The sequence below is a fragment of the Condylostylus longicornis genome, unplaced genomic scaffold (assembly GCF_029603195.1).
Source record: "Condylostylus longicornis isolate FDR11 unplaced genomic scaffold, ASM2960319v2 ptg000004l, whole genome shotgun sequence".
NCBI lineage: Eukaryota > Metazoa > Arthropoda > Insecta > Diptera > Dolichopodidae > Condylostylus > Condylostylus longicornis.
In genome coordinates, this window is record NW_026577973.1 from 6,300,241 (window position 1) to 6,325,433 (window position 25,193).

The 25,193-nt window shown below is 23.8% G+C and overlaps 1 protein-coding gene across 1 annotated transcript; it reads right to left on the reverse strand.

Moving 5' to 3' along the window:
- LOC129612707 (uncharacterized MFS-type transporter C09D4.1-like) lies at nt 1-14,612 on the reverse strand. The gene is made up of 8 exons (XM_055526466.1): nt 14,130-14,612; nt 12,595-12,780; nt 12,355-12,535; nt 8,188-8,262; nt 7,893-8,026; nt 6,410-6,624; nt 361-538; nt 1-211 (listed from the first exon to the last, which is right to left on the reverse strand). Exons 1-8 carry the CDS (start codon nt 14,610-14,612, stop codon nt 29-31), a joined length of 1,635 nt encoding a protein of 544 aa, XP_055382441.1. The 3' UTR covers nt 1-28.
- Between the last annotated feature and the right edge of the window lie 10,581 nt (nt 14,613-25,193).

Below are 25,193 nucleotides of genomic sequence, written 5' to 3' on the forward strand. Positions count from 1 at the left end.
AAATGGCAAAGCAAAACTACAAATTCCTTTATCCTTTTACCAATTTACCTTCAATTGAATCATCTGGTACAACTACAATATTTGGTACAGATTCAATTTGTGCTAAAACTTCAGCTTCATTTGCAATCTCTTCATGAACAAATTTTCGATTCGTTTCAAATTTACTTTTACCAATAAAAATTGTTCCCAATACTAATAATAATATGAAGCACTAAAATTTTTTACAAAGAAAAAAAAAAACAAATATAAATTTTTTTATTACAATAAACTTTCTTCTTTATGGTTTCTTTCAATGAATGTTACAACGAAAAAAAAAGTAAAAATATGTAGTATGTATGTAAAAAAAAATGAAAACCTTACAATATGTTCCAACCATGTCCCAAACTGCATTTCAATCCATGATAGTAAAACAGTAAATGTTATACCAAAGACATGAGATGAAATATTCAATAACGCTGCTACAGGACTTTCTGTATTATAATATTCAATTTCAAGTGCCAATTCTTGTCCAACGGTTTGGTAACCTGTCATAAAAAACCTAAAAACAAAAATTTTATATTTTATGCACACAATACAATTATAAAATATAAAATGAACTCGTATATATTTTACTTTTTAACAATAAATCGCATTGTGAAATTTCAATTTTGGTTTTTATTTCAATTTTTGTTAAAAGTAAGATTTTTGAGTAAAAAAAAATTATTATTCAAATATTTTAGGGAACGAAAAAGGAATAAACGAAAACTAAGTTGGCTCGTCCAACTAACGGATACTGATTTTTAAACAAATTTAAGGTAGTATAATACTCTACCTTTTATTAAATTACTTTAAACAAAAAACAGAAACTAAACCTTAATTTGAGTGTTAATGTACTGGTACAGTACCGACTACTGTTGAATAATTGGGACTGGTTTGTGTGAAAATCCAATGTTACATAAAATATGGACTAGAAACTAGCCGATGAATTCAAAAATTGAAATTTAACATTTATTTTCTATATAAAAATGTGGAGCCTAACTAATCCTTTGTATATGTTGCATTTCTTTATTGATTTATGAAAATACCCAGCACACACCCAAAAACAATAATAAAGGTAAACCTATAATAACAAATTTATGAATTTTTTTACAAAACAGTTTGAAATCAACTTAAATAAAATCTTTTTTTTTACTGTTATAACGATATTTTTTGTGCAACTATTTTCATTGCAATATCCTTTCAGTATTCTTATTTGTATGAGATTGGTATGCTATTGAATAGCTTATGCTCTTAAATCTTAATATTTTAATTTTTATGATATAAATTGCAAATTTATGTTAAAATTTACTTTCATAAAAAATAATTTTAAAATTTTTGTCTTTTGTTTTCATTATCTCGAAGTAAGAGGTATTTAAAATAATTCAAGTTGCATGGTAAGTAAAATTCCTTAAGTTTTCGCCCCATATATTGCAGGTTTTTGATTTAAATTATAAGTAACTTTGTAAACTAAATATGTAATAAAAAACACTATGAAATCTCTCTCGTAAGAGAGAAATATCTCGGAAAATTTGTTTAAGACTTTCTCACTTAAATATTCAATTCTTTTAAATTTTAAGTGGATTACAAGCAAATACAGTATTGTAATGTGTTCACAATGATATGCGGTTATGAAGAGGTCAATAAAACAAATTAATTGCATTAAATTATATTTTGAAACCATTCGATATCACTGGATTAAGAATAAAAAAAATAATATTATGTAATTTTTAGTTTTGTTGTGATTTTTGTTCACATATAAAAAGCTATTTTATTAAACACAACAAACAATGTTATATAACACTATAGTGTCTAACTCCTCCATTTATAAATTTTAAAAGTTGTTAATTAAGTCTAACATATTCATTTAAAATTTCAAAAGTTGTAAATTGCCAAAATGTTAAGACAAAATTATAACTAAACCTTACACGCGGAGTTTTTAAAATTTAATGCAGATTCACATAAGTACATTGTAAACATTAAAAATGATTATAAAAAACTGGAGAATGTGATATTCTTTGTAAAGAGGAATCAACCACAGGATATTTTTCAGTAACATAAAAATATAAAACAAAATCTGTTTTTATGTTACTATATCGGTGCATTGTTTTACCTTGTCTCTTTGTAACACTGTTAAAAATAATATTAATAAGAAATAAGTGTCATGGATTCTACGATTTCTATACATTCATTTTGTACATAATATTGAATTAAATTTGGATTAAAAGCTTTAAAAGAAATCTAAAATAGCAAAAATTCATAAATTAATAAATTTTTAATTGAAATTAAATTTACTTGCATGAAAATTAAACATAAATTTCATAATACAATTATTTTTTAATTAATTTCAACAGCAACAAATTTTATTTTCAAGAATCATTTCAAGTTTAAAAATTTTTAGCAAAATAACAAAAGAAAAAGAATGAACCAGAATCCTATTGCTTAAACCGCCTTTTACTTTTTTCAATCAAAATTAATCAAAAAATTGGAAAGTTTGTGTTGGATCAAAAATCAGAACGCTAGTGAACTGTTCTACCTAAATGAATTTTAAATTACATGACCTTTCCAAATTACTTATTTTTTTTAATTTCATAGAAATCCATAATAAATTTTTTTACCCAAAATACCAACCAAGCAATTTCTAATAAAAATTAAAATAAAATAAATAGAGCAATTGAAAAACTTGAAACCAACATTATATAAATTGTGGTTATGTGGTGTAATGATACCATGTATGGTGCTTTTGAAACTAACAACGGCAACAAGAATGACAATCACAATCCTATAAATTATAATAAGAAAATTTAACCACAATACCAAAAAAGTAATTTTATATGTTATTATTATTGGATGTGGTATACAGACCTAAAAAACGAAAATTCTAAAATTCTAAAATATAGTTAATTCGAAGCAATATTTTCATTACTATAATATGAGATTAAATCCTAACTATGGTGAGTATTTAATGATAATCAATGTAATAAAATATTATGATATATTGAGGGATAAAATATTGGTATAATGAAGGCCTTATTGACGTAATTAAAATTTTTATAGTTTTTTGAAACAGACATTTTTAAAGGGTTTTGAAGTTAAAAGCTATTTGTATATTATATAACTCCATATCGTGTAATTTCGCTTATTTACTTAAGAAAATGAGTGAATGTAAAATTTAATCATCATTCATTGATTTTGTTTTTAAAGCTGACAAGTTTAATCGATATTTAAAAAAAAAATAAAATCTAATTGAAAAAATATGTATAATCCTTTTGGAACATAACATTTCCACTAATGAACAACCGGAATTCTAAATTGAAAGTTAAGCAAAAATGTGAATAAAAAAGTGAAATACACGATTTTGTTGTAAATCTCTATAATGAATACGTAATTGGATATTATTAGCTTTCTGTCTCGAAAACTATGTAATTCTGAATAGGAAATATAAAGTTTTATTTTGTACATCACAGATTCTCAAAATTCGGATTTTTATCCATATATTTTGTTTAATCAAATTTTGACGTGTAATGTAAAATTTTGAAATGTATAGAATAAATTATAAAAAATACCTAAATTGAACTAACAATTGCTAACTAAAGACTAAATTTGGAATTAAAATATTTACGATATAAGGAATTAAATTTACAAATAAGTTTTTCTTATTATGAAACTAATTAGATTTTCTGTTATTTTAAGTTGAAAGAGACCTTTGACCTACATAGTCATTTTAATAAATTTGAACAAAATTTTGTTTTAAAATATGTAAACAACAGATTCTAAATCTCTAAAAAACTTTATTAGATTCATATATTTTTCGCAATAATTTAACGAATTTATATGATCCTATCGCACTCAGTATGAAGAAGTTTCTATTACTCGCTTAAAATAAAAAAAAAAAACCTAATTCTGTTTCATGTACTTGAATTTGTTCAATTAATTCTTCACTACGAATTATTTTAATCATAATTTAATTCCAAATACATACATATGTACATAATATGTAATATTACTGCATCTTAACTAATATTGAGGACTTGTAAAATTATTATATAACAATATTTGTTATTTGAATGATGTAAAATCATAAATTGTGTTAATAAAATTGTGTTAAAAATATTAAAATAAATAAACGAAATTTTTAAACAAATAAAAAATATGAAAGTTACTTCTTTCATAAAAAATTATAATTTTATTTTATATTTTTTATACACGAATTGAAAAAAGTGTTTAATTAACTGTTATAAATTTCATCACTACTACATGTGTAGCACCATAATATTAAATATTTAGGTCAATAAAGTTTACAGAATAAATTATTAATTTACGGTAAATATTGAACAATTCCGAGAAAATAAATACAATTTTTTTAAATTTGCAATAATTTTACAATTTGTTATTTAAAATAAAAAATTCAAAATGCACAATTGGCATAACTAAAAACAAAAAAAATAAAATTTACCGACTCTTCATTTTATTATAAAAACAAAAAAAAAATAATTAAATTAAAATCATCACTTCGTAACATTCTGACAATAAATCATTCCTGTTTAAACCCTACCCTACCTTTATTTTACTATTTTGACCCAAAATTAATTTAAAAATTCACACAGCATTCTACTTTGCAAATATTACATTCATACATATATTCCACCAGAAGTTGACACCTTCACACCTACCCACAAATTTTATACACAAATCATGACTATAGTAGCTGTATGTCATGTGACTATAAAATAACGTAAATATTGGGGGAAAAGAAATTTTTTTTTCATCGCATAATTTGTGTAAACATTATTCGAAAAAAAAATCTGCTATTTATTTTACAATATTTTACAGAAAATTATAAATATGATTTTGCCAAGACGAAATTCAGTGAACATATTGGTCTTTAATATAGCGCTAATTTTTTTAAATTCAATTTTAAATAATAATTTGAAAAACTTTTCTTAAACTTGTAGTGATATCGCACTCAAGATTACTCACTATACTGATTGTTTACAATCAATCAAAATTTATAGTGTTATAATAATTGTAGTATTAAGTTTGTATACTACAATCATACAATGACGTAGACTAATTATTGAAAACAATATAAAAAATATTATGAGAACCAACATTATAAAATTTCCATTATCCCTTTATGTATAATTGAAAAAACTGATATTTAGGACTTACATTTAAATAAACATTTGGTATAGTGCCAAATTTTGAATCAATAAAGTCAAGTTTTTTAACATATTTTTTTACTCAATCTTAGAATCATTGTCATTATAATTAATATCATAATACGAGTAGTTTGTTTTCCAAAAGTTAAACATTTAATATTATCCTCTGTCAAAATATAAATACCCGCCTCTTCTAAATTAACTTTCTTTATTGAAATAATTTTCTCACTTGTGTGCTAAATTTCAAATCTCTAATTCATTTTGTTATCAAATGAACGTTTTAACAAAAAACGGTTGGACGAAACTAGATGGTAATTCGATTCTGAGCAGGAATACTTATAACTTGTGAATATAGGATCATAAATGCTCCTCCTTCATACCCCAAAACAAATTGTAAAGCGCATTAGTATCAAGAATTTTTTATACACGTCATTTAATTGGACTATAGCGAATTCCATAAAAACTCATTAGTTTGCTACATTCGAATAAATTTGAATAATATCTACGAGTCTACAGAACGCTGGGATTTACAGATCTCATTAATGGAAATTCAATATTTTTATTGAAAAAAAAATGAGGTCCACATATTTAACCAATTTATTCAGAAAAAAAAATTAATGTAATCTCATTAAAATTTTACAATACTTTTTGGTTTCATCAATCCATTTACGGTTTTCAATTATTTTCTTTTTTTGATTTATTAATTGTGACACTTTTAAAACTATTATACTAATATCATTAAATTCCCGAATTTTACGCTTAGTCAGAAGCACAAATTTAATTAAGAATATCGCAAACATTTTATCACTAAAATAACAATCGAATTGTAATATCAACATTAATTAGGTACGAAATTTTTCATTTTTCAATTTCAATCTTCAAATATTTGTAAAGTAACAGCAACCGTAATTTAACCAAAAAATTATTCAACAGAAACAAAAAAAATGAATTTTCACATTATTTGCTACTTATTATGCACATTTTAGATATAAAATATATGTACGCGTGTACACGTCTCTCCGGTATACCACAAATGGACATTAACAATTAATTTTTGAAAAAGAGCACACGGTGTACATAAAAAGTAATTAAATACATAATATATATGTAAGTAAAATCAACTTAATTAAAATGAAAAAAGATTTTAATGTGTATATAGTCTATTATATATATATAATGTAGGTATATATACATACTTATATTCATAAATATTATGTAATTTATATAATTACCCCAAAATCATTGAAGAAATGTACAATAAAATTTTCGATTTCGATTCCAATGCTAAATAAAAAAAAATCATTCCAACAACAGAAAATCTGCTAACCCATAATGCTGTGGATTTATATTGCTGCATCATATCGATAATGAAACCAAAAATTAATGATCCAAAAAGTCCAGTTGATATTAAAATAGCCCCAATATTACCAGCATCCTGTTCACTGTTCTGGAAAATTATAAAACAAAAAAAAGAAAAAACAGAAAATTACAGATGACGTTTAAATTATTGCAAAAAAAATGGAAGTGAAAATCAAAGATAAATAACAGGAAAAAAATTCGTGTGTAAAAATAATAAGTATGAGAAGTAATTTTCAAAGAACAAGAAAAAATACAAAAAGAAAATGATTGCCTTAACATTTTCAATGAAATTGATTTTAAAGGAGAATTAACTTTCATAAAGTTTTGAGAGTATTTTCATTTTAACACTTTATTTTTTGCATTTTTAAAATTTAATTTTCAGGATATTTATTAAAAGATACCATAATGAAAGATCTGGTAAAAATTCGTGTCGACATTACAAGTCGTCATTTTATTGCAAGTCGAAAAGTAATAAATGAAATTTCAGAAGTGGGGGGTAGAATTTCTATATAGGCACTATTTTAAAAAAATTTAAAGAATTCTGCATAATTTCTGTTCAATTATGTAAATTTTTTATATTATGGCTTGTAAAGGTGAAAATCAAATATGCACGATTTTTAAATCCTTGACACAAAAAAAATTATTAAGGTTTGAGGGCATTTATGAAATAGATGGCTTAAACGTTTTTGTTTGTTAATTGAAAAGCACAATTTTTCAAAAAAAAAAACGACAAGTCACAATAAACTTTTTTGAAAAAAATTTAATAACCATAATATGAAATGTTATCATGATGACACAAGGAACTGCTTGGAATACTACTGAGCACTCTTAGAGAAAGGTCTCAAATTATTCATTTATAACAATTAATTAATTTTAAATAGAATTTGTTCAAGAATTGTTTTTTCAAAGTTTTGAAAGTGCGAAGTACGTTATATACTATCATATACCTTGGAATCCAAATTTCAGTATACATAAGAACACTATACGAACACTATAATATTCAGTTACATATTATTATATTTTCGTAGAAAATTGTATTATCCAAAAATTTTTTTTATAAACGGTTCATTTACTCTAATTTTTCATGAATAAACGCAATTTATTTAGCCTGAACTAAAATAAAAATTTTAACTTACTTTGTAAGTATAACTTACTTTGTGATCTTTCATTTTAGTAAAAATTTCATTTTAAGTATTCAAATCAAATTTTCCATTTAAAAAAAATTGAATTTAGAAATGGCACAAAAAATAATTATTGTTAATCTAAAAACTGGACAGTTTTTTTCTATAACCAGAATTTTTTTTTTTTCAAATTTGTGAGAAAAATTCTCTAATATCAATGAAAAAAATTCTTTACCGGGAAATAATTTAGAATTATTTGATTTAATAATGTCGAAAATGAATTCTGGACACCAGTATGAATTCCATAGGACAACAAAAGTAGATGAAGAGTTTTATTTTTCAATGAATTTAATGACGCTTTCCAACTATCTGAAAGAAAAAAAAAATTAAATAAATAAAAATAGGTTAAAAAACAAAAATTTACTGCAATGGAAAACTTTTTCTTTTTCATTTTTCATAGAAGAATTAAAAAAAAAATAGTTTTGCTAACAGTATTTATTGCATCTAAATTTTTTTTTTACTAGATTTACCTTTATTTTGAACTGATGTTGTCCTAAGTATTGCCTGTACAGTTGATGGTGGATATTTAGGTTTCCCTTTAAATCCTAAAAGCGAAAGAAAAAAAAAACAAAATTGCAATTTATAACAAATGAAAAGAAAATGAGAATTTGTTAAAGATTTTAGAACTTTTATGAAATAATGATAGTGGAAAAGTTTTTTAAAGAAAAAGCGAAAAAATTATTTTTTCTTTACCATAATTTTTTAATCTTGGAAAAATTTTTTATTTAATTTAACACGATTCAAGACATAATTACGAAAACGAGGTGTTTATAAAGGAGAAACTTTTAAATTTTTGTTTTTACCTTGATAAAGTTCGTAAACGTTTTATTTTTATGATTAAAATAATTATTTTTTTGTTTCATCAAAATTTTATGCATGTTTGAACGTTAATTATTAGTTTAATTAGTATGAGTTTTATAAGTACGAACAAAGAAAATTTATAATGAGTAGTTTATTGCAATTAATCTTCCAGAAAATTATTGATAGTCCTTCAAAAATTGAATTTTCTATAAATTTTATAAGCATTATGCAGCATTATAATATAAGAATAATATTGACAAGAATAAATTAAAGACCAATTATTGATAAAATAAAAAATATGTGACCCATTTTGGATTCAATTTGGATGGATTTGGATCAATTTGTAAATGAATTTTGAATTTTATAAATTTTATTGGAACAAAATGTTTCTACCGCAAGTTTTTATTCTATTTGAACATTATTTTCAATACCTTGAACAAAAAGATTTTTTTTTATTTTCTTAACCCTTGGGTTCATAGAGAATAAAACACCTTCTCTCACATTATTTGTCAGCTGGTTAACTAATACAAGTTACAATATCGATATTCTGTAAGTAGTTGCTTGCCTATATTCTTTGTTCTGAATCATTTTTGCAATTTTAAAAGAATTTTATGCATTTTATTATTATTTAATTCTTATTAAAGGTTTTCATGAAATTTTAGTAAAGTGAAACATTATGACAAGCAATATGTAACGGGTCTATAGCAATTTTTCAGTTTCATTAGATTTTTGAAAGAAAAAAATTTAAATCCTATATATTTCATGATGCGACAAAAATTTAGAAAATCAATATTTGATGCAGCTTTCAATTTAAAAGAGTGAAATTTGAAGCTTCAAAAATATTTTTTGAAACAAATTATTTATCAATCAGCATCAATTATGAGTTATGATCCAAAAAACAAAAATTTGCAAAAAAAGTGAATTAATAGTATTGCTGCTGATTTATAAGAAGAATGGCTTCAAAAAATTTAAAGTCGATGTCATATGAAGAGCAAATGACATATCTCAGTAATTTCATGGAAAACCAATGTCAAGAAGAAAATAATTACGATGGATGAGCGTGATGTATTTTGTCGAATATGAATAATATGAGGACTGTAATGTCGAAGATCTTGTTAGTCATAGTAAATCTATAGACATTAAAACAAAATACGAGTACATGTATGTATAGGCAAAATGCCTGCTATAACCCCGATGTAAATGACATTAACTAAAAACTGATCTTTTGAATTGACGTTAAATATTTATTTGTAGTGTCTTCTTATGTAAAATTTTCGTTTTTATTTTGGAATTGGTATTGTTTACTACGAAATCTTTGAGCTTTATAATAAAATATGTAAATGTTCCCAATATTGAAAAACATTTTTCAATTTTACAATTTCAAATTAAATTTTACACATTTTAAGAAGCAAAACTTTAAAATTTAGAATTTCATACAATCACTCGGGTGAGCATTTACGTGTTTACTATTCCCCTTGATTGGCTGATCTGACTTCCAATTTTCTTTTAAAAAGGCTTTAGAAAAAACCAATTAAAACTCATTTGGGAGGTCAACCCAAAAAAATTTTTTTTCACTCTATATTTTGTAAAAAAAAGGAAAAATCACCGGGGACTATTTATGTCTATATAGAAGATAATAATATGTAAAAAATTAAAATATGAACTGAGCACCATTTACCGAAATTTTATTTATGGTGAGTAGGTCTTTTATTACCATTTCATTTACCATATTGTTATTTTTATCGAAATGACGAGTTTTACGCAGCACATAAATAGTTAATTATAAATAGTAGAGTTTAAGATTAGAATTAACTTAACAAGACAAGAAGGACGAGAAGATTTCTCTTTGATCCACATTAAGACTTTGCACTTTTTAAATTTAACTTAATAATTGTGGATTTTCAATTTCAATTAAATTATTGACTTATTAATAGTACGACTCATTCATATTATACCAGATTTTATATGATAAGTACAGTTTCCTATTAAATATAAAATTAACTACAGTTTCCTATTAAATATTTATTTGTAATGTCAATAATTTCTATTTGAAATATAAAATCATTTATAATTTAAATAACCTTCATTATTTTCACCTGATTGCTTAAGAAAAAGTAATGAACATAGCCAAATTAGTGGCTTACAAAGTTAAATGAACGTGGCCAATTTAAATTTAATTTTTTAACCACAAATTCATAAAACCAAAAAAGCATTTAAAAACTGCTGTTTTCAAATGTTTTCAGCATTTAAAAATTAGTTTCAATTATCAAACTGATAAGATAAATGGTCATTCTTAGAATTTTTCTTAAATTCTTATTTGTATATTAAATTTAATATCAAAAATAAAACTCAAAATTGTTTTTAAACAAAATTTAAGATTGAAACTAGTTTTGCTCTATTGCAGTTTTCATAAACTAGAAATATCCAGTAATTTTCCATTGTAAGTTTTCTCAAAATATTTAATTTGTTTTGAGAAAATAAACTTACTTTATTTATATTTTAAAAATACAAAATTAAAGTTTAAATATTTGACGCAAATATTGACAAAAATTTAAAGCTCGGATATATTTTTACCTCATATCTTCAGAAGTCCCTTCTAAGATAATGATATTTGTAGAATCTTTATTGATTACAATAAATTTTCCATAGCCTACAATTTTAATCCCCCAAGATAATAATTTTTCTTTTTAAAATAAACATTTAAGTAATTTAATAAAATCCAATTTTAAAAATAGTAATTTAAATAGTCTATTTATGGAAGCAACATTCGTAGTATTTGTTCCTTTATTAAAACCAGTAAATAACTAAATAAATATTCGTAAGATAACTGGCAACATCTTTTTTTCTTATTACATATTAATTATAAAAAAATTTTAATAAAAAAATTATCATGACAAATAATGGAAATGATAAATTATTTATTCTTTTATTTTATTTAAAAAAAAAGCAACTATGTACATAATATGTAGGAAATTTTATATAAAATAGCTTTGAAGTTTCTATGCTTTAAGGTGGAATTGACTACCGATTTTGTATTTGCTCTCCTTTAAAATCGGAAATACCTATAGCATTGCACCTACCCAATATTTCAAAGTTTTATGTAATATTTTACGATAAAAATGAACAATTTCGCGAAAAACTCCCTATTCAATATTTTCAAAATGTTAAATTTATTTTAAATAAAATTTGTTATAAGGTGGCAAATAATTTCAGGGATAATTCTTTGTTCAATTTTCAGTCAAAAATCGTATGGTGCGGGGGGGTCGTATAAAAATTATGTAATTCAATTAAGCATATTCGAATATGAAATTCAAAACTTAAACGAAAATAAAAAAAAAAAACAAAAAAAATCATTGCATTTAATTACGTCTTTTACACGCAAATACCTGAGTTTTGTGTAATTAAATCCAAAATTTAAATAAATACGGTTATGTGTACATAATATGTATATACAATCAATGAATCACGTAATTTTTAAAATATACGCCGACTTCTTTTGAGCCTATGTTTTCATAATTCTTGATAGTGCACTGCACTGTTAAACATTAAATTTTCAGAAAATAATTAATTTAAAGTGATAAACAAAATGTGGCACATATTTTTGAAGACGTTGCAGTGATATATAATCATTCATTTGTTTTACCTATCCTTTAAAAGTAATATATAAAAATTCAATTCGCGGTTAACGAAAAAATTTTCATAAACTTTAAAATTCATGTACGTATATCAAAAATTTAATCAATCAAATTAATATCCGATTTTTCTCCATTTGATTACTAATACTTTTTAGTTCAGATTTTTATATGTATATTATTTAATTTATTTCCTAAACTTACCAATAAATACAATCACCAAAATAATTGTCGATAAACATGCTGTAAAAATGCAAATATTTTCTATACCAAGTCTAATATCAGTTGCTGCACCATTTCTTTTAACAAGCCATGGCGTTATAAAGAAACCCAAAGCAATACCTAATTGACCTCCAAATGCAGCCAAACCTGAAACTGTGAAAGCCTAATTAAATCAATTAGATTTTTCACTTATTTCTATAATAATATAAACTGTTTACGAACCTCGTTTGGACTAAACCAAACTGCTGATAATGTTTGCGGTACTTGTAATATAAAAATTTGTGATATTGCTACAATTGTCTGACCAATCATAAGTATATAAAATTTATTTGGATTTAATGCAAACATTTTAATCCATGATCCTAATGCAGTACCAAAACAACCATAAAGTGCAGTTTGTCTTGAATTCTAAAATAAAAGAAAAAAGTATTTGTTTTTTAAAGTAATTTGTTTTTAATCATTGTTAATAAGATAAATTGGTTTTAAATTGATTATAAATTGCACATGTGTTGGATACATATGTGCATATTTTGTACACTTTTAATACAATCCAAAGTAAATCGAAGTACCGCGTATTTTAAATTTAAGTGCTGAGCATCTACTTTTAAATACATATACAAATTTTTATGGAGGAAACTGGGTAATAATGAGTAGTTGAATTATTTATTCGAAAGTAAAAATTTGTTAAAATTTTCCTGCAACAATGATTCTCTCCTGCTTATTTTTACTTTCTGCATAAAATATTTCATTGATTCAAGAGTATTCAGAATTTTAGAATATGCAAAAGTTGTTTGCTAAAACTGATTTTCCATGCTAAAAAATCTTTAATAAACTATTTTTAGAAAGCGGTCTATCTGTTCGTCGTTCTCATTTTAATTGATATTTATATCTGAGTTTATCTTAACCACATGATGGATTTATCAACCTTTAAGGCCTATCAGTAACTGGGCTTTTTATTTTATATTTTTGTATATTTTTAAGAAAATAATCTATCGATTTCTTTACGATTAAATATTTTAATTATTTTTAATAGTTGAGAAAACAATGAACTACCAAATTTTTTGAGAATATGAGGGCTCGAAAACGATGCCACGGAAACCACGATGGGAAAATTTTATACATTTTACCATATCTAAGAAACCCATTAACGGAACTCATTGAAACTTAATATTTGAAAGAATTGTGTTTGCCAATGAAATTAACTGAAAAATTTTTCAAGAAAATCAGAAATTCACTTTTCACATGCTTGAAGTATACCTCAATTGAGATTTTCGGGGCTTGCAAGAAGGTATATGCAAGAAAAATCATGTGGGGATTCTCACGTTGTCGATAAACTTCCAAACTACAAAGAAACGAATTAATATAAAATTTTTGAAAATACTCGTATTGTATATTCAATTAACTAGAAATACATACTTTACTACTCTGTTCAATGTTCAAATTTTTATTACGCCGCAGTACTAATATGAAAATCTAAAGTTTTAAAAAATTTTAAAACTAAATATTTTATTCTTTCTTACTATTAAACGAAAAATTAAAAAGTATTTCCACAAAAAGTTTTTGATATACATATGTACAAGTGAATTGCTTTTTTACTTTGAAATTTTTAGAAAATTTTAATTAGCCTCATATGTAATAATTAATTTTATTATGCAATCAGTTTGTATAAAATTTTATATAAAAAATACCATATGTATTTAAATTTGAATTACTATAAAAAAAATTTTACAAATATTTAGATATCTGAAAAAATTTACCTTTGTATCTAGAAAATATGAGACTGGTAATACCAAAAACACATAACAAATCATAAACACTAATGATGTCCAATCGACTGCATTTGATGACACCTTATAAAAATCTACTAATAAATTAGCAATTATACTAAATTGTATCCATTGCATATACGATATAGCTGTAAATATTATACATATTATCATATATAACCATCTTGATTGTAATAATTTTATTTCGATTTTTGAAAATTTAAAATCTTCTGGCACTGATAATGATGTAAATGATTCAATTCTCTTCAATGATGGTTGCGGATCAGTTGATTGAAATTCTTGCGACTTACAACCTCTTATTAAAATATCATTTGGATGTGGTACACATAGAAAATTTTCATTTTGTTCTGGTAAAGTATTTGGATCTGATTTACGATTTCTTTGTATATTACAAAGACTATTAACAAGAATTGTGCTATTACGACGAAATGATGGTATTAATCTTGGATCCATTTATAATACTGTTATAATCACAATTAATTACTAATATATTCTTTTGTTTTTTCATATATTTTAATATGAAATAAAATTTTTTTCTTTCCAAAACACTATTTATATATTTTAGTATATTCTTTTTTTTGCTTTATAATTTAATCACTACTATATTGTTTTTCTTGTATTATTAAATTTGTTGTCGTCTTAAAGTCCACTAATAAATAAGTAAGTATTAAGTATAGGTATGCAAAAAAAAATAAAAAAAAAAAACAATAAAGATGTGGCGCAGCCACCGCTATAAACTATAATAACGTTGAATATTATTTATAAGTGATCCCCATTCACTTGAAACAAATCTCTGCTAATAATACATTAATACGAAAAAAAAATAAATGCAAGAACGAGACCTAAACTATATGTATAAGAAAAAGCTTAAGATGAAAAATATTTGTACATAAGTAGTCAGTAGTGTTCCCTTGTCATAATGAAGTAATAAAGCTCTCAGAACGCAAGCCTCTTTGAATAAAAACCAACAAAAACAAACAAAAAACAAAAGATACAAAATAAAAAATTTATAAACAAATTGAAATTAGTATAGTTATATGAATAATCAACTTAACATACGTACATGCAAACATACGTACACTTAACGCTTCTTAACGCTTATACAAATATTTAAATTGAAAATATTCACCAGGTTAAAAAAAAAATCTTAGCGATCATTTCTACATTTATTATAATCATGTACAAATCTGTGACGTTTTTTCTCTTTTTACATAAACTAATTCAAATATACTACACTTCCGCACATTTGGTGGAATATATTTTTATATATTGTGTTTTTTTCATCATTTTATTATACATATGTACATATTTGGAAAACAGTAATTTGAAACCTTTATAAATCGTAACAATTGCAAATTTAAAATGATATTAAATTAAACTTGTTAATGGAAAACAGGAACAATGACAATTGTAAAACCTTTAGAATGAAACAAAAATCGTATTAATTTTATTCGCCAGTGCTTAGTCGACAGTAAATGCACAAGAAAATCACAATTTGATCGTCTATATGAAGCTAAGTATATGCACAATTAAAAACAAGCCACAGAAGATTATTTAAAAATCTTATTTAGAAATAAGAAATTTTAACCTTAAGGAAATGAGGAGCAATTTCAACAGGAAGAAAAAAAAAAACAGAAAGGCTAAGATAAGATGATGATAATCAAATAACTCCATTGAATATTAAAGTTCAAAATACACACTTTATGTCAAGACTTCAATTCAAGTTTCGAACAACTTATAATTTTTTTCCGTAATTTCGGAATTAAATAAAATATGTAATGAAATAAGAAAATAATAATACAAGACTTAGAAAGTTTTTATTTGTAACCACAGACGTACGAGTATTATACTCGTACTTTTCAATGTTAATATAAAGAAAAAAATATTAGACTTATTTTTATGAATTAACAATTTTTAGATAAATCTCGTTAGTAAGTTAGACAAGTTCTATTACACGGTTTGGAATTGTATTACACAATATTTTAAATAGTATAAATTTTTTATTTAATAAATGCGATCCAAATTGTTTGAGTTTTTTATATGGACATGCAGTTTATAAGTGATTTAGATATTTTTATTAAATATTTCCATATAATGTAAAATTTGTTTTAATTTTTTTTCTCTTTTATTTTTGATTTAAAGCTTTTCAGATCCAGACACACTTGAAGATAAATTAATATTTAAAAGCATTTTTTTTTTGTACTTTCTGCATCGGTTTCTTTATTATACAATTTTTATTAAATTAAAAAGTTATTTTTAATTTCTTTTATAATATTTTGGTACAAGCATTCGACTCGAAATAATTTTCAGTATTATAAGTAAATTTACAAATTCCTACTTTAGATTGAAAAATGCAATTGGTATTAAAATAATAATATAGGAACTTGTAAAAATTTTTAATGCCTTGAAAATCATTTTCTTCAAAGACAATGATAATTCTCATTTGCGGGCTCTCACAATATAACTATAATAATGTTTTATAAAACGAATTTTTATTAATGCTTTTAAATATGTTACACAAATTTATCATACGTTCACAAGGCTCCTTTAATAAGATATCAATCCATTTTGAAAATGCATTAATATTCTTTGAATAAACTCTGAAATTCTCATTTGTTAACGAGTCATCCTTTTTATTATTGCAAAATAACTGAATTTTAAAATAATCTGAAATTATCTGAAATTGTTAAAATTCACTGGTCCCATATATGGAAAGTCAACTCAGTTTCATTTAATCTATATCTACATTACAATAGAAATTATTTATAACAAATTCGACCATTTATATTTTGTACAGATTTTAAAATAGTATACTAGAACTTAATCTTTCATCTGTAAACATATATTATTACTATTTCTACTAAATAAACTATTAATCAAAATTTAAAATGACAAATGAAATATGTAATAAGAAAAAATTTTATTAGCTTTGATGCTTGAACAATGTATAACACTAACTTGGCCAACTGTGAGATACTTATAATGTGGTGACTATATCTAGAATAAAACTAATTCAGAATAACAATTTATTAAACTATATTGATCACTGGCAAAATTGAAAACTTTGCTATTAATTCCAAAAGCGGCAGTGAATTTATATACGTTTTATGTATAAAAGTTAAGAAATCTTAACGTTATAAATGCAAAATTAATTTTATAATACTCTGGAACAAACAATATGTAACATAATAAAGCTTATAATAAGCGTTTTTACAATTTTGTAATTCACTAGAATTTAATTTAAATTTTTTTTAATTTCCACAATTTGCATATATTTAAACAGGGAAGTCATTTGTAGTAATTTGTAGTTTTTAAATTATGCCCCAAAAATTTGATATTAAAGATGTTATAATTTGTATATTTTATAGAGTGTTTCACTATATCATATTGAACAGCGACATTTTTGTAAATACATAGTGAAATTAAGTAAAATAGAAAGTATTCTATTGAAATTTAATATTGAAGAAAACTTTTCAAATAATTTTTTGTACGAGTATACACGCATAAGTTTGTATTTGTGTTTCAACCGACAACATTGCATACAATAAAGTTATGCATACAACAAAGGCGGTAGTTATTGTTAAATTAAGTCGTAAATAACTATTACGATTCCCTTCCTGCCTTCATATAAAATAACATTTAGATAAATGTCGGTTAGTCTGTCTGTTGGCCTGTCTGTATTCATTTGTTTATCTCAAATTCGACTAAACTGATTTTCATGAAATTTTATATTTGAGTTTATTTGGACTGTGTCACGGATTGATCAACTTTTTGGATATTTAAGCCTTTGAAAGTACACGTTTTAACGGACTAGTATTACATTTTTAATAATTTTAAAGAAAGTATTCAGCAGATTTTTTGATATTTTATATATTTACATGTAAGTTTCGTTTCACATTGCAAGAAACTACCACATTTTTGAAAGAAGAAAAATCAGATAGCAGAAACTGAACTTTTACTATTGGCAAAATTTACATTTTTGCGCATATAAAGAGAAATAAACAACCAATTTCCGAAATTTAATATTAAAATTCAGGGTGTTAAAACACTGAACTTTTGTAATTTTTTGGCAACATCAAAGCTATAATACCAAATTACTTAACTGTACATATATATAGTAAAACAATATTATAATTAATCTGGCAAATATCTCAACCCGTCTATTGACTTATCGCTTCAAATTAGCTTTACACTTTAGTTTTTCTACTACAAAGCGAAAATTTTTTATAATTTTTTGTCGTGTGTTTATTGTTGATTTTAAAAGTTTTCATTATTTATGGCAAGTATTGTGGAAAAATTTGTTTTATTATTTATAGGCTAGACTTTATAAATTTTTTTTATTTAGTAGCTATTTGTAAATATTATTTATTCTTTAATTTTAAATTTTTTTTTTAATTCTATACTTTTTATGTTTGTATTAAGAAACATGGTATAGAATCTAATCAATAATATTTAGTAAAATGGTATACTAATTCTAGAGTTAAATCATTTGCAAGCTATTTGTACTTGAAAAATTCTATATAACAGCAATAAAATTAAAATTAAATGCAAATTCTTTAAATTAATTCTATAGGCAAGAATACTCTACTTATGCATACAAAGTTTTGTTTCAAACACGATTTTTTTTTTTTTGTTTTTTTTTCCTTCTTCACTCCTATAAGGAGCATAGGGGGCTAGTTCATGATATCTATCATGTCCTAGTTTCTATAGTCATAGAGAGTTAGCTAGGTAGGTGACTAGCCTACCGTAGTTTTTATTTATATTAAATATTTCCTTTAATTAATATTTTACTGCTTATTTTTCTTAGTCTTTCTAGTATCGCATATTATGAATATTTGTAAATTACTTGTATAAATTTATTAATATTGCATATTAAGTTATAATAATATTGAATATAATTTTTATAGTGACCTGACCAGGGTTTAAACCCGAGACCCTTCGGTTAAAGGGCCGGTGCCATAACCACTGCACCAATGGTCAGATACACGATTACTGTATGTAAACTCAAGTGAATTCAAACTGAATTAATACATATTATATTAGGGTAAAATGGAAGTATAGTTGAATTTGTGTTTAGGACCCCAGTAATAATTTGCAGATAAATACTCTTACTAGATATTGCTAACTTATGTATGTAAAATATATTGTACAAGTTTTATATACATATATCTATAAATATAAATTAACAATGAGAAACCAGAACTAAATATTCATTAAAGGATGCATATTTAATTATGCACCCCTTAATGAATTTAATTATGTTATGGGTCGCATTTTGAATTTGAATGAACCGCATGCTACCCATGGGTCGCACATTGCCGACGGCTGGTCTTAATCCTTCCATTTTAATTTCATGTATAGAAAATTTTTACTAAATTCAATCATATTCTAAACAGATTGTTAACGTTTTAAAACCATTATACAAGCATTTCTTTTAATGAAATTTAATTTAAAAAAAAAGTTTATTATCTAAGAACAGATGTTTAATAAACTTCAATATTAAATAAAAATCATAAAAAAAAAAATTGTGCAAAATCATAATGAAAAAATAAGTATATTTTTAGTCTTTATATCCATGACCTAAAACCTTTTTGATGTTTATATTATGATCAGCCTGTACCTACCAAATTTCATAAAAATCGATTTGTTACACTTTCTCAAATATGTAGAAGCTCTAAAACAACAAAATATATAAACATAAATAAAAAAAAAAGAATTTCCAACAATCTGCAATAAAAATAACAAAATGTTCAAGGATATTTTTTTTTATTTTTAAATAGAAATTTTTAATTTTATAATTCTCTTTCCGAATTTTGTTACAAAAGAGTTGTTTGAAAAAAAAATCAACTCTTCAAAATTCTTAAACTTTCCAGTATTTTCTGTGATTTTCCCTTTTCTTTTTTATTTTTGTTGGCCTCGGTTTCTTCGAATCATAAACGGTCCTTCCACATTTTTTACATAAAGAAACAACGAATTTCCTCTGTGAAAAATATTTTCAAAGTTTACAATAAAATTCAAAAAAAAGGACTTTTATTTATATAAAAAACAAAAAAATGGGAAAAGAATAAGTTATGGAAAGAGTTAATCATTTTAACATAAAAAAATTTTTTGAAAAAAAAAAAAAAATTTTTGTTTTTTTTTTATGAAACATTCCTACTTTTTCCCTTTCCGAAAATTATGAAGAAAATTATTCTTTTTGAATATAAAAGGGTAACGTTAGCATATTTGTAACCTTTTTCTTCTCTCATATTTTTATTATATAGAGGAAGTGTTTAAAAAATTCTTTACGAAATAATCAGTGTATAAATAACTTGAGGCTTTTTCTTGAAAATTTTTATAATATCAAAAGATAACAAAAAAAAAAGGCTTGTACTTTAAAAATTCTAAAGATAGAAATATGTGAAGATGTGCTCATTTGTTATAAAATGCTCTATAAAATAAATACTGTAATAATATAAGAATATTATTTTATGTTCTGTTATAAAACTTTTGACATTGAAATTCTGCAGAATAATGCAAATCAAAAGTTTTATTTTCTAATTTAACAAAATTGATTTTAATATTATTTATAATATTGGGTTTTTAAAATATATTGAGTATAACACTTTTTTTTCTTGAGTTTGATAGTGATTAAAATATATGATTGTTATACAATTATTAAACATTTCTATATAACAGTATAATTGAAATAACTAAATTGCACAATAATCGAAATATTTTTAAATAAATTTTCACTTCTTGGCCCATATTTCAAAAACTACTTTTATTTTTGTTTTTAATTTCTAACTTCTATACTAATTAAATTTTGTAATTTCTTACAAGTGTAGTTTATTATAGTGTTTTGACTTGTGATGCAACAGAATTTTCAATTGGGGCCGAATTTATAGTATAAAATCGTATTGTTACTAATCATATTTTTAACAATAATTTAGAGACTAAGACTATATGTTTTAAATTATGAAACTCACGTGAGACTATTTAAATTATTTCAAATTCTTCCTCATTAGAAATCTTATTTTTATTTCTCTTCTATTGTATTATCCGGATTTTAAATGTAGCTACTTAGTAACAACATTTTTTTGTTCCATAGTAAAATTAAAATCACTTACATCACGATAAGCAATTGTTATTATTAATATTGCCCTTTATCTAGTATGTTGTAGTATTAAGAATAAATATTGTTTCAACAAAAACAAGTCCTGTAATATGGGGAATTACATGTAATAATTAAGATTTTCATCTTTATATAGTTGACAATTTTAAGACATCCCGTTTCAATGAACTATTTAAACCAAAAACTCAAATATCTGAATTTTAAACAGCAAATTTTGATTTTGATAAAAATTTTGTTTTAAATCTATAGATTCATTTTTATAAATAAAAAAATCAATCAATCTATAATTTTTAATATACGAGAATTTCTAAAACCCATTTCAATAAAATTCCTAATAGCTATTTGGCAACAATTATATTTTTGCTTGATTTCAAAATTATATGCGGTTCATTTTGAAATTTTATAATAATGTAAAAATTTAGTTTTAAATCCTCACAAAAACCATAAGTGCGCACAACAAAATTATAATAAATTCATAAAAATATAATTTTATAATTTTATTCACATAGCTTCTATCAGCAAAATTCTTAATTTCATTTCATATTTTAGTGAATTTTTTTCTGACATTGCATACCTTTGGGACAAAAATTTGCATTATTATAAAATTCAGGTATTATGGATGGTTATATAGTGAAACATTTTTCCATAAATATTTTTGAAAAAATATTTAAAACGAGAATAGGTTGAGTTTAGCGTGTAACAACTCTGTGATACCTGCTTAAATGAATGACTTCAAGTGCTATATTTTAATTATTATAATGTTTCAGACGTTTTTTATACATATAGTGCTTTAATATACATATTGTAAATGACAGTAACCACACTCATACAAATTCAAAAACTTTTAATGCACCGTGGTTTCCATAATTTATTTAACATACAATCAAATGATTTATTGAGCTACCATCACAGATCAAAAAAATTTCAACTAATTTTTAAATAATGTAGGTTCTATAATTTCTGAGGTGATTAGTCTAATAACTTTTGAACTTGTATGGCAGCTACTTCAAAGAGTCAAAAAATTTGAATGATTTTTATCACACTTAACAGCCCCAATAATGTAATTTGATCATATGAAGTTTTTATATTATAGCTTGAACAATTTCTGAAATATAGGAAACTGACTTTTGAAGTTGTAGGCTTGCATCCAATTTAAATAACGTACTTTAATATTTATAATTTATTACAATAAATCATTTTTGAAAATTTGGTGAGCTCAGGGAAATTAGTTTATGAGTTATCATTGGGAAGAACGACGGGCGGATATACTTAAATCGACTCAAAACTCGACGCCAATTTAAAACACTCATGCCTATATCTTAGAGCATTATTTCTAAGCGTTACAAACGGTAAGACTAATTTATAATACCCTTTAAAAAATGTTCGTACGAAAATAAAAACACAAAAGTCATTCTTAAATTATGTGTTATGTAGGTGCGCCAATTATTTTTATGTACGTTCACCACTTTTCAAATATTTTTAAATGTTAAATATTCACAATTACTTACATTTTTTCAAAATAAATATGCATGTATGTATGTACCTATAACTGCATTGAAAAAGTGGTACAAACTTTCATTTAAGAATTTTAATAAATCCAAAAACACTGAATTTTTAAATGTAACATTTTTGACTTGTTTGACATTTACTATAGTTAAAAATTCACAACTTAAAATTCACAGAAACTTCTTCGTTTTTTCCATTGCAATGAAGATTATCTTTAAAAAAACATTAAAAAACAATGTATGTATATAAGCTCGAATGGCTCTATAATATAGGTAAAGTTACTTTGTTAGTTTTAAAGTTGTGTGCACTTACACATTAGCAATGAGTGAGGACACACAACTACAGTATCAAGTATAGCGAAATTATATTTAAATTTAAAATCTACCTAATTACAAAATCAAAATTTAAATTGTTTTTGTTTTTCCATTTCTAAAATAGTAAATTTTATAAATAGTAAAATTTCAAAATAAATAGTAGCCCATTTTATTTAAATTTCAGTTTGTACCAAAATTTGTTTAAAAGTATTCTAAATTTGTACGTACATGAATACATTTATTAAAATTTTCTGGTCAAATAATAATATTGTTATTGGAAGAGTGTATTACACACCATGGAATAATTTTATAATTCTGGTAAAGAATTAAGTTACATTGTATGTAGTACGAAACAATCACACAAGAATAGATTTTCAAGTAAAGAAATTTAAAAGTCAAACATCATCGCCATATTTTTTTTAATATAAATTAATTTTGCTGTATTGTTTTAGTTATTCAGTAAACATGCTTGGATTAGATCAAAATCACGTTTTAAAATTTCCGATATTTACTACTTAAAAGCTGAGAAGTTTAGATTCCAAGAGAATCTCAATAAAAATTAACGTGTCGCTAGTCTACATTAAGCAAATGGAATTGCAAAAATTCAGGTAGGTACCTACGTTTTTCTTGTCGAGTTAACAATACATTTCTATTTTTATATTACTATTTATGAATATTCAGGATTATAGTAAACAATAATTTTCCTTTGTACGCCATATTGTTGTAATACGGTTGTTATATATTATTTGCCTTAGAAATAATTTGCTTCATTCTGCTTAATCCACTAATTTCTAAATGAAATCTAAATATCCTATTACTCTAAATAGGATATTTAGATTCCATTTCAAGGTTGCAAATTATCATACAAAAACACCAAATAATCATAGATGCAAAAATTAAAGAACAGTGGTTTAAAATATGAAATTTAGTTTTGAGTTTTCAGAAAATATTTAGCTTTAAGATTATTTTACTTTAAACTATTTACAGAGAAAAAGGTTTAATTTTTTTTATTTGCAACTATAAATTTAATAAATGTGACTTTTATGAAAAATTTTAAAAATATTTTGTTAAAAAATATTCTCTGTACATTGTTGTCTGCCGGGCAAATTAAATAATGTTCACTAAAATATTCCAACAAACACACACACACGTGCATATATTAAAATTTCTTCTACACCTTTTTATACATGCATGCGTACATATTTGTATATAATAAGTTTTTTTTTCATTTTAGTTTTTAATATTTTCCTCCTTTTTGTTTTGTAATACCAAAGAATTTTTTTTTCAACTTTTGCATACTTTAAATAAACTCCTTATCCGCAGATAAGATGGCGTGCATATGAATTAAAAATGAAAATAACAGTAATAATAATAATAATAATAAAATCAAAACAAAAAGGAATTCCATCCATGACCCTTTCATAAAATAAAATTCTAAAGTTTCTTCTCTTTTTCATTATATCTAGTACCTGCACTGAAAAATTTCTCTACAGTGAGAATAAAATTTACAAAAAAAAAAAAGTTTTTAGGGACAAAACTATTTTACTTGAATACCATTTTAACTAGATTTTAACAGGGTGTCCAATAAAAATTCATGTGATTTTATTATTTGCTGCAAAATTTATATTCCTTTATTAAAACTGAATTATCAGGGTCTTTGAGGTATCAAATGAAACAATCGGTTACCAGAAAAATTGGAGAAAATCGGTTTTCTTAATTTTGCCGTTCATATTTGCCTTCCAACTTCAAATGAGATTTAAAACAGAAAATGGAGAAAAATCTGATTCCAAAAGTTTTATCAAAGATATTTTTGGTAAATAATTTTTAAATGTTCTACTTCACTATTGAAAAGGTTTTGAAAAAAAGATGCAGAGGCAAATTAGTTGATACACCTGCAGGTATAATCGTAATTTTTTAGTTCATTTTTTAAAATTACACCCTATCATTTTGTTTTAGTGGTAAAGGATGAAAAATGAAATAAAAATAATTTAATAGGAAAAAAATTCCAAAAATTTCTTCTCTCTTTGAGCATCTTCAATCCTTACAAAATTTTGCCATTTATTAAAATTAAAGAAAGAAAAGTAGATGAAAATTCCTGTG

Coding starts and splice junctions, on each gene's coding strand:
- LOC129612707 (XM_055526466.1), bottom strand. CDS start 14,612: ATGGATCCAAGATTAATACCATCATTTCGTCGTAATAGCACAATTCTT. Junction 8,027..8,187: donor AACATCAGTTCAAAATAAAG/GTAAATCTAGTA, acceptor TTTTTCTTTCAG/ATAGTTGGAAAGCGTCATTA. Junction 539..6,409: donor ATTTCTTCAATGATTTTGGG/GTAATTATATAA, acceptor TTTTGTTTTTAG/GTTTTTTATGACAGGTTACC.